General features: G+C 41.9%; 1 protein-coding gene across 7 annotated transcripts in view; it reads left to right on the top strand.

The window, feature by feature from the left end:
• The first annotated feature begins 1,555 nt into the window (after positions 1–1,555).
• The window catches only part of LOC132378004 (ubiquitin-like modifier-activating enzyme 1), a 416,994-nt gene continuing 403,578 nt past the window's right edge, over positions 1,556–14,971 (top strand). Inside the window, exons 1-4 of one of the 7 annotated variants that reach the window (XM_059944583.1) lie at positions 1,556–1,685; positions 4,876–4,929; positions 10,736–10,802; positions 13,926–14,094. In XM_059944583.1, the coding sequence (XP_059800566.1) occupies positions 1,571–1,685; positions 4,876–4,929; positions 10,736–10,802; positions 13,926–14,094 (405 nt within the window). In that variant the 5' untranslated portion in view covers positions 1,556–1,570. Of the gene's footprint in view, positions 1,686–1,764; positions 1,895–4,875; positions 4,930–10,735; positions 10,803–13,925; positions 14,095–14,971 lie in introns of those variants that run through there. The other 6 variants (XM_059944587.1, XM_059944588.1, XM_059944584.1 and 3 more) reach the window with 6 other exon arrangements.

Raw genomic sequence — 14,971 nt, 5'->3', positions numbered from 1 at the left:
ACAGCACTTTACAGTTCAATGTGAACTTTTACAATTTAAACTTTCAGGGAGTCAAATAGGTGTAACTTTTAGCTTCCAAATACAATTTATAAAGCACATATTGGGAACTCTCTTCTTAGAAGACCAAGATTTGGAGGGAAAGCTGTTTCTAAAGTGTGTGGGTCTTCAGGCCTCTGTACCTCCATCCCAATTGAGTATTCTGATTTAAATCTGCCCTGTTCCCTCCAGTTAAAATCAAGGCTACTTTCAAACTCAAAATGACAGTGTAAAGATGGATGAAAGGGTGGAGCACTGTATGGTAAATATGAATAAAACTTATGCCAAGATGTTCATAAAATATAAATATCTCTAATATATATATTTTTTAAATGTGGTCTATATGTTCTCTCAGGCCTGCTCCACTATTCAATAAGATAGTGAAGGAGGTTATCTTAGATGATAACAGAACTGGGAAGTAGGCCAAGGAATGATAGTTGAAATTTCAATTGGACACATGCAAGGTAATTTAAACCAGGGAATTGAAGCTGTTTACTCTCCACACTGAAGAATGGGGAAGCTGTAGAAATAAACAACCCAGCTGAGCTGATAAAACATTGAGGACAGACAATGATAGATATCCTTAACAAGATCTGGCAGACCAGGGAATGGCCACACCTGAGACAAAATCATTTATCATCAGTCTCCCAAGAAAGGCAAATTACAGCAGTGCCAGAATTATAGAACCATGAGTGTTATCAGCCATTCAAGCTAAGTGATGTTGAAATTCATCTTAAACAGACTGAAATCACAGACAGAAGTAATCGCCAAAAGAGCAGGCTGGATTCAGAAATGGGAGAAGTAAAAATGAACAGATATTCAAATCTCAATTACTACACAAGAAATACAACCAACATCAACAGGACATCTTACACCTGTTCATAGACTTCAAGAAGACTTTGCTTAGGATGTGACATGATGCCTTCTGGGCCAACATGGGTCAGACACTGATCCAAACCATCAATCCGCTCTACACCAAAGCTAGCAGTATGGTACTTGTACAGTTAGAGAATGGTTCCAAACATCAGTTGGAGTCCGACAAGGTGGCCTCCTTTCACCTATGCCGTTCAACATTTTCCGGGAGCAAGTAATGACATGTCCTGGATGACCATCTCGGCACTGTCAATATTGCAGGATAGATCATAACCAACGTCAAGTTCATAGTATTGACGGGCTGGTAGGAAGTGAGGATAAATTGGCCAGTCTTGTGAACCCATTGGACAACATGCCAGAGAAAACCAACCTGAAAAGAAACAGTGCGGAGCTAATCACGACAAAAATCGCAGTTAGTGGACAAGAACTAGAGATTGTCAAACGGTTCAAATATTTTGGTGCCATCATAAACCAAAAATGATCACGAGGTCTGAATCGTCGACTGTACTCTTTTCCTAGTTGCTGCCTGGCCTGTTGAGTTCCTCCAGCATTTTGTGCGCGTCGGTCTATTCCTGCGTGGTGCTGTTCTATTCTATGTTCTCCGGTTGATCTTTGTGTGCAGTTCGGTTTTATTCAGTTGTCAGGCTGCGCCTGCTCTTTAATGGGCATTGCCCTTTTAAGAGGAGAGCAGTTTGGCAGGAAGTATTTTCTTCAGCTCCCTGTCCAATCAACTACAGTCAGTTGGTGTACGGGAAGCGGTCGGGTCAGGCACGTAAGTGAGTGCAGAGTGTAACTGGACAAGGTTAATCGCCCACTGTCAGTGGGGTTGGATGACCGGGGGTGTGGGGGTGGCGGCGGCGGCGGGCAGGCAGGCGTACTGTTTGCAGTTGCACTGAAACTGACCTTCAGTCCGACAGACGCTCAAACACGGGCAGGCGGGTACTTTTTGGATACCTGGTACAGGTTGGAAATCATTCAGGAAAAGGTTAATTTCTATTACAATGAATGATCCAGTGGAGAAAGGCCTGGGTCTCCCCATAGTACGCAGAGCGCTTTAAGAGAGTATTCGGGAGCAACCATACGCCTTACCCAGAAAAGTGTTCAATTCCCCTTTTTAAAATAACTTACCCTGTGTGGTCCAAAACTTAACTCTTTCTATTCAATAACTGAACGACTTCGTAAAGTCGTTAAAGTTGTTATTTTAGTTAAATGGGCTGAACTTTGATCAAGCCTGCTCTGGTCAGCGTTTTTCTTTATAAAGTGAAACTACTTGAAATGGTTCTAAACTGATTGCGTTTTTAAAATTATAATGTCGCTAGTACATTGCACAGTTTTGGTCACTATACCCAAGAAAGGAAACATCAAAAATGCCCACTATCTGGGCCAGGCTATCTTGAGATGTCAAGGACCGGGAGGTTCGTAAGTCCCACACTACAGAATAGGAGTGAGTAGGCCATTCAGTAAGCTCATGGTTAATCTGCTTTTGATGCTTCGAACCATAGAACATTACAGCACAGAAACAGGCCTTTTGGCCCTTCTTGGCTGTGCCAAACCATTTTTCTGCCTCGTCCCACTGACCTGTACCTGGGCCATATCCCTCCATACACCTCTCATCCATGTACCTGTCCAAGTTTTTCTTAAATGTTAATACTGAGCCCGCATTTACCACTTCATCTGGCAGCTCATTCCACGCTCCCACCACTCTCTGTGTGAAGAAGCCCACCCCAATGTTCCCTTTAAACTTCTCCCCCTTCACCCTTAACCCATGTCCTCTGGTTTTCTTCTCCCCTAGCCTCAGTGGAAAAACCTTGCTTGCATTCACTCTATCTATACCCATCATAATTTTTTATACCTCTATCAAATCTCCCCTCATTATTCTACGCTCCAGGGAATAAAATCCTAACCTATTCAACCTTTCCTGGTAACTCAGTTTCTCAAGTCCCTGTAAAGTCCTTATAAACCTTCTCTGCACTCTTTCAACCTTATTAATAACCTTCCTGTAATTTGGTGACCAAAACTGCACACAATACTCCAAATTCAGCCTCACCAATGTCTTATACAACCTCACCATAACATTCCAACTCTTATACTCAATACTTTGATTTATAAAGGCCAATGTACCAAAAGCTCTCTTTATTGGCCTAAAACAAACTCTGGAAGAATTGCAAACATGTGATAATCTTCAGATGCTGGAAATCCAAAGCAACACACGCAACCTGCTGGAGTAACTCAGCAGGCCAGGCAGCCGAGAAGTTCTGCTCTTTTCTTTCCAGTCCTGATGAAGGTTCTTGGCCTGAAATGTTGACTGTATACTCTTTATCCATAGGTGCTGCCTGGCCTGCTGAGTTCCTCCAGCATTCTTTGTATGTTGCTGTGGAAGAATTCTGCAAGTGAGGCAGCATCAGTCAGGATGGATACAATCAGCACTGACCCTGTATCAATGCAGACCTAGTCCCAAATCAGGTGAGAGATCGCCCAACCCCCTGACTCCACAGATGCTCCCAGACCGACTGAACCTGCCCAAGCAGTTTGTCTTTATGCTTGGAATTCCAGCATCTGCTATCTTTCCCGTGTCCTCTTCTGACTCATCCCCGTTCTCCACTGTCCATATAGTGTCTACAAGTCCACCATCTCAAGGACTGATTATCTGTAGTCCTATTGAGTACAGAGTTGGAACCCTCTAAATGAAGAACTTTTTCCTCATCTCAATCCCAATTACCTATGTGTTGTCTTGAGATAGTGATGCCTAGTTCTGTCCCCCAAATCAAGTCCTTTAAGGTTTCAATAAGATGACCTTGTATTCCATAAGATACCAGATCAGAAGTGGCCCATTGAGTCTGTTCTACCATTCCATCATGTCTGATTTGTTATATTCTTTGCCCCATTCTCCAGCTTTCTCTCTGTAATCTTTGATGCCTTTACTAACAAAGAACCTCTGAACCTACGCATTATGTATACCCAATAACATAGCTTCCAGGGCCATCTGCAGCAATAAATTCCACAGATTCACCAACTTCTGGCTAAAGAAATTCCTTTCATCTCTGATCTAAAATAGACATCCTTCTATTCTGTGGCTGTGCCTTTGGTCCTAGACTCATCCACTATAGGAAACATCCTTTCCACATTACTTGGGAATTCCTTTGGAATGTAACATTCCATATTCCAAATTTCTTTGGAATGTAGAAGTCCTTCCTCATGGGGTGATTTCTGACATAGATGCAAAATGACAGAAGCGAAAGTGAAACTTACTGAAGTTGTTGATGCTGTAAATGCTTGAAAAGGAAAATGAAAGTGCTCTCTGCTTTTGACTGGAAATTCCCATGTTACCTTCAAAGAAGCAAATCTATATGGATTTCTATTTGTCATATCAAATGAGATGAGTTTTGCTATAGTGTAGGAAAAACAATGTTGATATGTGTGCAGGACTTTAAAAAAAGATTAGAAAAGATTATCTGTCACATACATTGAAATGTGTTGTGGTGTCAAATCAACTGAACAAGGATTGTTCAAAGTTCAAAGTAATTTTTTTTTATCAGATTACATATATACCACCACATACAACCCTGTGATTCTTTTCTGCAGTCATACCTAACAAATCTATAGAACAGTAACTAAACATCAGGAACTATAAACTGTAAACAAACAGTGAAAATGCAGATATAAATAAATAGTAATAAATTACAAGCATGAAATAACAATATAAGAGTCCTTAAATGACTAACTATTCCCTTTTGTTCAAGAGCCTGATAGTTAAGGGGTAATAACTGTTCTCGAACCTGGTGGTGTGAGTCTTGAGGCATCTGTACCTTCTACCTAATGGCAGCAACAAGAAAAGAGAATGGCCTGGGTGATGAGGATCTTTGATGATGGATTGTGCAGGGCAGTCTGCAAATGCCACCACATTTCTGGTGTCAGCATAACATCTGCACAACTCAGTAACCTTAACTATATGTCTTTGGAATGTAGGAGGAAACCAGAACAGCCAAAGGAAATCCACCTGGTCACAGGGAAAGCTTACAGGCAAGCAGTGGGACTTAAACCCCAATCTTACAGCTGGTTCTGTAAAGTGATTCACTAACCTCTGTGCTACAGTGCTGCCTCTTTAATTTACTGTAATTTGCAAATCATAAGTTAAGTCATAGTGCACAAAAACAGGACCATCAAACATCCAGTCCATAACATGATGCAGCCACCACCATGCTTCTGGTGGAGATGGTGTATTTTTGATGATGTGCAGTGTTTAAATATGATGGCCAAAAAGCTCAATTTTGGTTTCATTAGACCATAGAGTTTTCTTCCAGCTGACTTTAGAGTCTACCACATGCCTCTGGCAAACTCTAGATGAGATTTCAAATGAGGTTTTTTCAAAAGTAGCTTTCTCTTTGCCACTCTCCCATAAAGCTGTGACTGGTGAAGCACCCGGGCAAAGTTGTTGTTTGTGCAGTCTCTCCCAACTCAGCCACTGAAGTTTGTAACTCCTCCAGAGTTGTCATAGGGCTCTTTCCAGGTTCTTTCACTGTGGGAAAGGACCTTGGTTATTGTAGGGATGACTGAAATGCTTGAGCATATAGACATTAAGAATGAGGATATACGGGAGCTTTTGGAAAGCATCAAGTTGGATAAGTCACCTGGACTGGATGAGATATACCCCAGGCTACTGTGAGAGACGAAGGAGGAGATTGCTGACCCTTTGGCGATGATCTTTGTATCATCAATGGGGATGGGAGAGGTTCCGAAGGATTGGAGGGTTGTAGATGTTGTTCCTTTGTTCAAGAAAGGGAGTAGAGATAGCCCATGAAATTAGAGAGCAGTGAGTCTTACCTCAGTGGTTGATGGAAAAGATCCTGAGAGGCAAGATTTATGAACATTTGGAGAGGCATAATATGATTAGGAATAGTCAGCATGGATTTGTCAAAGGAAGATTGTGCCTTACGAGCCTGATTGAATTTTTTTGAGGATGTGACTGAACACATTGATGAAGGTAGAGCAGTAGATGTAGTGTATATAGATTTCAGCAAGGCATTTGATAAGGTACCCCATGCAAGGCTTCTTGAGAAAGTAAGGAAGCATGGGATCCAAGGGGACCTTACTTTGCTTGCCCACAGAAGAGAGAGAACAGTTGCCTCTCATCATATACACCTCTATCAGGTCACCTCTCGTCCTTTATCACTCCAAGGAGAAAAGGCCAAATTCACTCAACCTATTCTCATAAGGTATGCTCCCCAATCCAGGCAACATCTTTGTAAGTCTCTACTGCACCCTTTCTATAGTTTCCACATCCCTTCTGTAGTGAGGTGACCAGACTGAGCACAGTACTCCAAGTGGGGTCTGACCAGGGTCCTTTAAAGCTGTAACATTACCTCTCGGCTCATAAACTCAATCCCACAATTGATGAAGGCCAACGCACTGTATGCCTTCTTAACTACAGAGTCAACCTGCACAGCAGCTTTAAGTGTCCTATGGATTCGGACCCAAGATCCCTTTGATCCTGCACGCTGTCAGCAGTCTTACCATTAACACTATATTCTGCCATCATATTTGACCTACCAAAATGAATCACCTCACACTTATCTGGGTTGAACTCCATCTGCCACTTCTCAGCCCAGTTTTGCATCCTATCAATGACCCCACTGTAACCTCTGACAGCCCTCCACATTATCCACAACACCCCCAACCTTTGTGTCATCAGCAAATTTACTAATCCATCCCTCCACTTCCTCATGCAGGTTATTTATAAAAATCACAAAGAGAAGGGGTCGCAGAACAGATCCCTGAGGCACACCACTGGTCCCCGACCTCCATGCAGAATATGGCCCATCTACAAACACTCTTTGCCTTCTGTGGGCAAGCCAATTCTGGATCCACAAAGCAATGTCCCCTTGGATCCCATGCTGCCTTACTTTCTCAATAAGCCTTGCATGGAGTACCTTATCAAGTGCCTTGCTGAAATCCATATATATTATACCTGCTGTTCTTCCTTCATCAAAGTGTTTAGTCACATCCTCAAAAAATTCTATCTGCCTTTGACAAAGCCATACTGACTGTTCCTAATCATATTAAGCATCTCCAAATGTTCATAAATCCTGCCTCTCAGGATCTTCCCCATAAAATTGCCAACCACTGAAGTAAGGCTCACTGGTCTATAATTTCCTTGGCTATTTCTACTCCCTTTCTTGAATAAGGGAACAACATCTGAAACCCTCTAATCCTCTGGAACCTCTCTCATCCCCATTCCTAGCAAAGATTCATTGCAAAGATCATTCCTAGAGGCCCAGCAATCTCCTCCCTTGCCTCCCACAGTAGCCTGCGGTATATCTATTCCAGTCCCGGTGACTAATCCAACTTGATGTTTTCCAAAAGCTCCAGTACATCCTCTTTCATAATGTTTATTTGCTCAAGCTTTTTAGTCCACTGTAAGTCATCCCTACAATTGCCAAGGTCCTTTTCCATATGAATACTGAAGCAAAGAATTCATTAGATACCTCTGCTATCTCCTCCAGTTCCATACACACTTTTCCACTGTCACTATTGATTGGTCCTGTTCTCTCAAGTATATGTTGCTCTTCACATACTTGTAGAATGCCTTGAGGTTTTCTTTAATCCTGCTCGCCAAGGCTTTCTCATGTCCCCTTCTGGCTCTTATAATTTCATTCTTAAGCTCCTACTTGCTAGCCTTATAATCTTCCGGATCTCTATCATTACCCAGTTTTTTGAACCTTTCGTAAGCTTTCCTTTCTTCTTGGTTAGATTTTCAATGTCCTTTGTACACCATGGATCCTGTACCCTACCACTCTTTTCCTGTCTCATTGGAACATATCTATGTAGAACACCATGCATATATCCTATGAACATATGCCACATTTCTGCCGTACATTACTCTTGAGAACATCTGTTCCCAATTTATGCTTCCAAATTCCTGCCTGATAGCTTCATATTTCCCATTACCACAATTAAACACTTTCCTAATTTGTCTGTTGCTGTCCCTCTCCAATGCAATGGTAAAGGAGATAGAATTGTGATCACTATCTCCAAAATGCTCTCCCACTGAGAGACCTGACACCTGACCAGGTTCATTTCCCAATACCAGATCAAGTACATCCTCTCCTCTTACGGGTATCTACTTATTGTGTCAGGAAACCTTCCTGAACACACCTAACAAACTCCACCCCATCTGAACCCCTTGTCTAAGGGATGCCTATCAGTATCAGGGAAATTAAAATCTCCCACCACAACAACCCTGTTATTATTACATCTTTCCGGAATCTGTCTCCTTATCTGCTTTGCAAGGTCCCTATTACTATTGGGTGGTCTGTAAAATCACCCAGTAGAGTTATTGACCCCTTTTCCTAACTTCCACCCACAGAGGCTCAGTAGTTCCTCCTCTTCTGCAGCCGTGACACTATCTCTGATCAGCAGTGCCACACCCCTACCTCTTTTGCCTCCTTCCCTGTCCGTTCTGAAACATCCAATGCCTGGCACTCTAAGCACCCATTCCTGCCCCTGAGCCATCCTAGTCTCTGCATTGTCACAACATCATAGCTCCAAGTACTGATCCATGCTCTAAGGTCATCTGCTTTTTTCATGATACTCCTTGCATTAAAATAGACATATCTCAAACCATCAGGCTGAGCGCGTCCCTTCTCAATCACCTGCCTATCTTCCCTTTCACACTGTCTACAAGCTTGTGAGTCAACTGCCCCTTCCACCGTCTCTTCAGTTTGGTTCCCATCCCCCATCAATTCTATGTTAAGCTCTCCCCAATAGCCTTAGCAATCCTCCCTGCCAGGATATTGGTCCCCCCTCAGATTCAACTGCAACCCGTCCTTTTTGTGCAGGTCACTCCTGCCCCAAAAGAGGTCCCAATGATCCAGAAATCTGAATCCCTGTCCCCTGCTCCAATCCCTCAGCCACACGTTTATCCTCCACCTCATTCTATTCCTATACTTGAGATTACTACCTTTGAGGTCTTGCTTTTCAACTTCCTTTCTAACTCCCTTTAGTCTGTTTCAGGACCTCCGCCCTTTTCCTATCTATGTTGTTGGTACCAATATGTACCATGACCTCTGGCTGTTCACCCTCCCTCTTCAGGATATCTTGGACATGACCAGAAACATCCCGGACCCTGGCACCTGGGAGGCAAACTACCATCTGTGTTTCTTCCCAGCGTCCACAGGGTCACCTGTCTGACCCCCTAACTGTAGAGTCCCCTATCACTGCTGCCATCCTCTTCCTTTCCCTACCCTTCTGAGCCAGAGGTGCGGCTCACTGTTGCTTCCCCCAGGTAGGTCATCCCCCACTACAGTACTCAAACAGGAGTACTTATTGTTAAGGGGGATAGCCACAGGGGTACTCTCTAATATCTGACTCCTACTCTTCCTTCTCTTGATTGTTACCCACTTATCCGTCTCTCGAGGTCCCAGTGTGACTCCTATCACCTGCTCACTTTCCCTGACCAGACGAAGGTCATTGAGTTGCATCTCCTGGTCCCTAAGGAGCTGCATTTCGACGCAGCTGGCGCAGATGTGGCCATCCGGGCGGTTGGGAATCTACTAGTCATCCTACATCTGACACCCAGTATAGAACACCGGCCTTGTAAAACATTTTTATTCTCCTTATAGAACATCACCCACTCTGTAAAGCTATCTTCTTTTTAAACTCTTCCTATCAGTCGAACTCGCTGATGTACATGCACCTTTGCCATCGTGCCTCAGTCAAACTGTTGAAGAAAAAATTATCCCACATTTTAACTGAATATGTGACCTAAAACCAATTGGCTGCATTGGTGATGATTTGGTGTGTCACATTAAATACTTACACGATCAGTTATTTTGTGTTTTATATTTGTAATTAATTTAGATCACTTGTTTTCACTTTGACACAAAAGAGTCTTTTTCTGTTGATCGGTGTCAAAAGGGCCAAATTAAATCCATTGTGATTCAGTGTTGTAAAACAAGAAAACATGAAAACTTCAAAGGGTTGTGAATACTTTTTATAGGCACTTTATCACTAACAGCTGAGTGAAGAAGTTCCCCTCAGGTTACCTTTACATATCTCGTATTTATTTCGTAGAAGTATTTTTATAGGAGAGCATGTGCAACCTGGGTGCTAAAATGGAAAAGTGATGTTCGAAAGGATCACAAAGAAAGAGTGGGAGAGGTCATGCCAAATGTTGTAAGTGGGAATTATAAGAAGAACACAGAGATAAAGGTTTCAGGAATGATTTTCCAGATTCTGTGATTAGGAGACTTCAATAAAGGCTCTAGAAGGAGAAGCAGATTGCACCAAAACTAGGGTCAAAAACTTACCCAATGAATGCATAAACTCTTGGTTCAAAGCTCTAAATAAATGTATTATCAAAGTATGTATATACTACCTGAGATTCATTTTCTTGCAAGCAATCACAAAGAAATACATTACAATTAATGCAAAGCCAATGTACAAAAAAGACAAACTGCAAATACAAAAAAAAATTTTGGAATCATGAGCTGTAGAGTCCTTGAATGTGAGTCTGCAGGTTGTCGAGTCAGTTTAGTTTAGAAGTGAGTGAAGTTATCCACACTGGTTTAGGTGCCTGATGGTCATATAGTAATAACTATTCATGGACCCAGTGGAGTGGGACCTCCTTCCCAATAGCAGCAGTGAGATGAAAGCATGGCTTGGATGTCACCCTGATCTAGGTATCTTGCTCTTCCAACCCATATAAACTGAAGTTTTCATAGCCAGTACTGGCACAACCTCCTTGACAAACTATACACAACACTTCTCTATCAAAAAGGATTCAGTTCTGACTTCAGCAAAATTTTAATTTGTTCTCTGTTCCTTTCAGATTTTGATACCATGGAGGCTCCTGTAGATTCATCAGATATTGATGAAGGATTATATTCCAGACAACTGTAAGTAGGATTGGAAGCAAAGTCATTAAAAGAATGGCACTCGGGTGGCAGCAATGTGAAAGGATGTCAAATTTAATTTTATTGTCATTCAATCATATATATGTGCACTGCTAAACGAAACTTCATTCTTCTGGGGCCGAGGTGCAAAGCACAGCCCATACAGCACAGTTATGATCTAGCACATACAGTCATCTAACACAAGGTATCTGAGTGGCACAGGCTGAAGATTGACAAATTGACATAATGTGTGAGGTGCATGTTTATGTAAGCCAGGAAAATGTTACTGTCACTACTATAATAAAACAGTAGTCACATAAGTATGTGAAATAGCAGTAATGAAAGATGAAAAGTGACCAGTGCAGTATGAGAGTGTGCCTGTGAGTCGGGTGTGGGGTGAGGTGGCAGGGTCAGCAAGGTGAAGTTGAGTCTTTAATATCCATTAAGTGCTCATCTCATCATTTTCTTGAACAGGTTTCTTGTTGTTTCTTTGTTTTGTGGCTACCTGTGTGAGGATGAATCTCAAAATTGTATTCTGTACACATACTTTAATAATAAATATACATTGAATCTTTGACAGAAAAAATTGACATGTCAACATAATCGCTCAGTAACTAAAAGAGAGTTCATTACAGGGTTTATTCTGTATTCCATTGAGACTTCAATTGCAAAGATATGAGTTGCTGGAAATCCAAAGTCTGTCTGTCTCTCTCTCCCTCTGTCCCTCTCACTTTCTCACTCTCACACAGAGTTTATAATCAAAGTACATATATGTCACCACATAATACCCTGCAATTCATTTTCTTGCAGGCATTCACAGGGAATAGAAAGAACTACAATAGAACCAATGAAAAACTGCACAAAGCAAAGACAGACAAACAACTAATGTTCAACAAACAACAAACTGAATCAGGTTTAATATCACTAGCATTTGTCATGAAATTTATTGTTTCACAGCAGCAGGACATTGCAATACATAATAAAAACCTATAAATTACAATAAGAAATATATATATTAAAATTAAATAAGTATTACAAAAAGAGAGAAAAAGAAAGAAACAAGTAGTGAGGTAGTGTTCATGGGTTCATTGTCCATTCACAAATCTGATATGGCGGAGGGAAAGAAGTTTTTCCTAAAAGGCTGAGTGTGTATCTTCAGGTTCTTCTACCTCCACCCTGTTGATAGCAATGAGAAGGGGGCATGTCCTGGGTGATGGGGATACGTATTGATCACTCCTTGGAAGGTGTTAAGGCTGGTACCCATGATGGAGCTGACTGAATTTACAACTTCGATCATGTGCAATGGCCCCTCCGTGCCAGTTAGTATGTTCTCCACAGTACATCTGTAGAAATTTCGAGTGTCTTTGGTGACATACCAAGTCTCCTCAAACCCCTAATGAAATCTAGCCACTGTTATGCCTTCTTTGTAATTGCATCTGTTGAGTCCAGGCTAGGTTCTCAGAGATGTTGACATCCAGCCACTTGAAACTGCTCACCCTTTCCACTTCTGACCCCTCAATGACAACAGGTGTATGTTCACTTAATCTCCCCTTGTAACAACTGTGCAAATACAAAATAAACCAAAATAATAATGAATGAACAATAAATATCAAGAACATGAGATTGAGTTCTTGAAAGTGAATTTATATATTATAGAAACAGTTCAGCATTGGAATTGAGTGAAGTTATCCCCTCTGGTTCAAGAGCCTGATGGTGTTGCTTAAGGGTTTGTTAGACACAGGAATATGCAAGGAATGGAGGGATATAGATCATGCCCAGCAGAAGAGATTTATTTTAATTTAGCATCATGTTTGGCTCAGACATTGTGGGCTGAAAGGCCAGTTCCTGTGCGATACTGCTGTATAATCTAATTGATAACTTTTATTTGAAAACTGCTAGATAATCTGTTTACTACACCCTTCCTTGGGAAAAGTTCGAAGTAAATTTATTATCAAAATATATAAATATCACCATATACAAACCTGAGATTCATTTTCTTGTGGGCATTCATAGTAAATACAAGCAACGTAATAGAATCAAGGAACGACCACAGCCAATAAGATGGACAAGCAATCAAAGCGCAAAAGACAAAAAGCTGTGCAAATACAAAAAAAAATCAATCTATCAATAAATATCCAGAACATGAGTTATTAGAGTGTTTAAAAGTGAGTCCATAGATTGTGGAATTAGTTCAGTATTGGGGTGGGAGAAATTGTCCCCTCTCGTTCAAGAGCCTGATGGTTGAGGGGTAAAGGGTTCCAAAGATTCACTGCCCTCGGCGCAAAGAAATTTCTCCTCATCTAAGTCTTAAAGAACCTACACCTTATTGTGAGGCTGTGAACTGTACTGCACCCCCAATTCATGGCTCATCAACCAGAAGAAACAAGCTCCCCCTTGCATCTCGTCCAAATATTGTAAGTCTCAAAAACATCTCCACTCAGCTAAAATCTAGAGAGTACAGGACTGATATTTCATCATATAGTAAAACCACCAATCCTTGAACCAGTCTTGGGAATCTTTGCAAATCTCCTTCTATGTTCATCCTGCTTTGGGGAAAGAGACATTATGGAGGAGTTTCTAATCATAAGAGGCACAGATAGTGTGAGTCTTTTCCCCAGGGCTGGAAATCAAGAACTAGAGGTCTTAGGTTTAAGGTGAGAGGGGTACGATTTAGAAGGGGTCAAGAATTAACTTCTGCACACAGAGTGGTCCGTATATGGAATGAACTGTCAGAAGTTTTGAGGTGAGTACATTTAACAGGGGCTTAGGCAGGTACATTAATAGAAAACATTTAGAGGAATGTGAGCTAAATATAGGTAAATAGGACTAGCTTAGATGGGCATGCTGGTCAACCTGAACGAGATGGGATGAAGGCCCACTTTCTGTGCTATCTGACTCTATAACCAAAGCTCTACCAAGTATTCCAGATCCGATTGCACTATCAATTGCAGTAAGACATATTTTCATGGGTACACAATCCTCTTGTATAAAAGGGCCTTGCTTATTGCTTGTTACACTTGCACGTGGCTCCAAGTGACTTGAGTACAAGGACACCCAGGTCCTTGTGAACATCCATGCCACCCAGCTTCCCAGCCAAGGAGTGAAAGTGTGAAATCTCTCTGGCAGGTATGTGCTGGGCCACGAGGCCATGAGGCAAATGAAGAATGCAAACGTGCTGATCTCTGGGATGTGCGGGCTTGGTGTTGAGATCGCGAAAAATATCATTCTCGGAGGAGTCAAATCAGTAACAATTCACGATGAAGCGACTGCAGAGTGGAGCGATCTTTCCTCTCAGGTGGGTTACCACTATCATAAACTAACACACAAATATTCTAAAAATACACAGCAATGTATTGATTATCAATGGTTCAGGTTCATGACCAGCAAAAGCCTAGAGCTGACTCTGCCTATGTTCATGGACAATGAAAAAAAATTAAAGGAATATCAAAAATCTTGTATAAAAGGAGAGCTTCGCAGACGTTTGGACATTTCAGAGCCCCAATCAGCAGTGGAAGCAGAAGACTGTGAATTGGAAGTACAAAAGGGGCAAGCGTGGCAGCCATTGTCGGGATAGCCACAATGGACGAGGCTAGTGGTGAGAGTAGAAGTGTCAGACTTTGACTTAAGGCTTCGATGAAAAGAAGCTCAAACCAAAAAAACAGGTTAGAAGGGGAGTCTTTTTTGTTATTGTTGATTTGGTCCTGGTTGCCGATTGTGCAGTGCAGGCAGGATGGCAGATATGGCTCCTCTTGTAGAATCTGGAAATTCATGGAACCTGATAGTCTCCCTGATGACAACACCTGTGGGAAGTGCAGCTCATGAAAGCTAGAGCTGGAGCTGGATGATCTTGGGATCATCTGGAAGGCAAAGCAATTGATAGATATGACTTTCGAGCAGGTGGTTACACCTAGAGTGCAGAATTCAGGGAGTAGATGAGTGAACATCGAGAGAGGTAAAGGGAGAAGGAAGTGGCCTTTCCCCTCATCAACAGCTATACCCTGGATACTGCTGAGGGGGATGGCCTAACTGGGCAAGGCAGCAGCAGTCAGACCCATAACACTGTGGTTGGCTCTGAACCTCAGAACCCAGATAAGAGTGAAGTGGTTTATTTCAGTAGGTCAAATTTGAAAACAGAGTATAATATTAATGGTAAGACTCTTGACAGTGTAGAG

This window comes from Hypanus sabinus, chromosome 19 (genome assembly GCF_030144855.1).
Source record: "Hypanus sabinus isolate sHypSab1 chromosome 19, sHypSab1.hap1, whole genome shotgun sequence".
NCBI classification, from domain to species: domain Eukaryota; kingdom Metazoa; phylum Chordata; class Chondrichthyes; order Myliobatiformes; family Dasyatidae; genus Hypanus; species Hypanus sabinus.
Note: the sequence above shows the minus strand (reverse complement) of the source record. Positions and strands in the feature narration are given on the sequence as shown.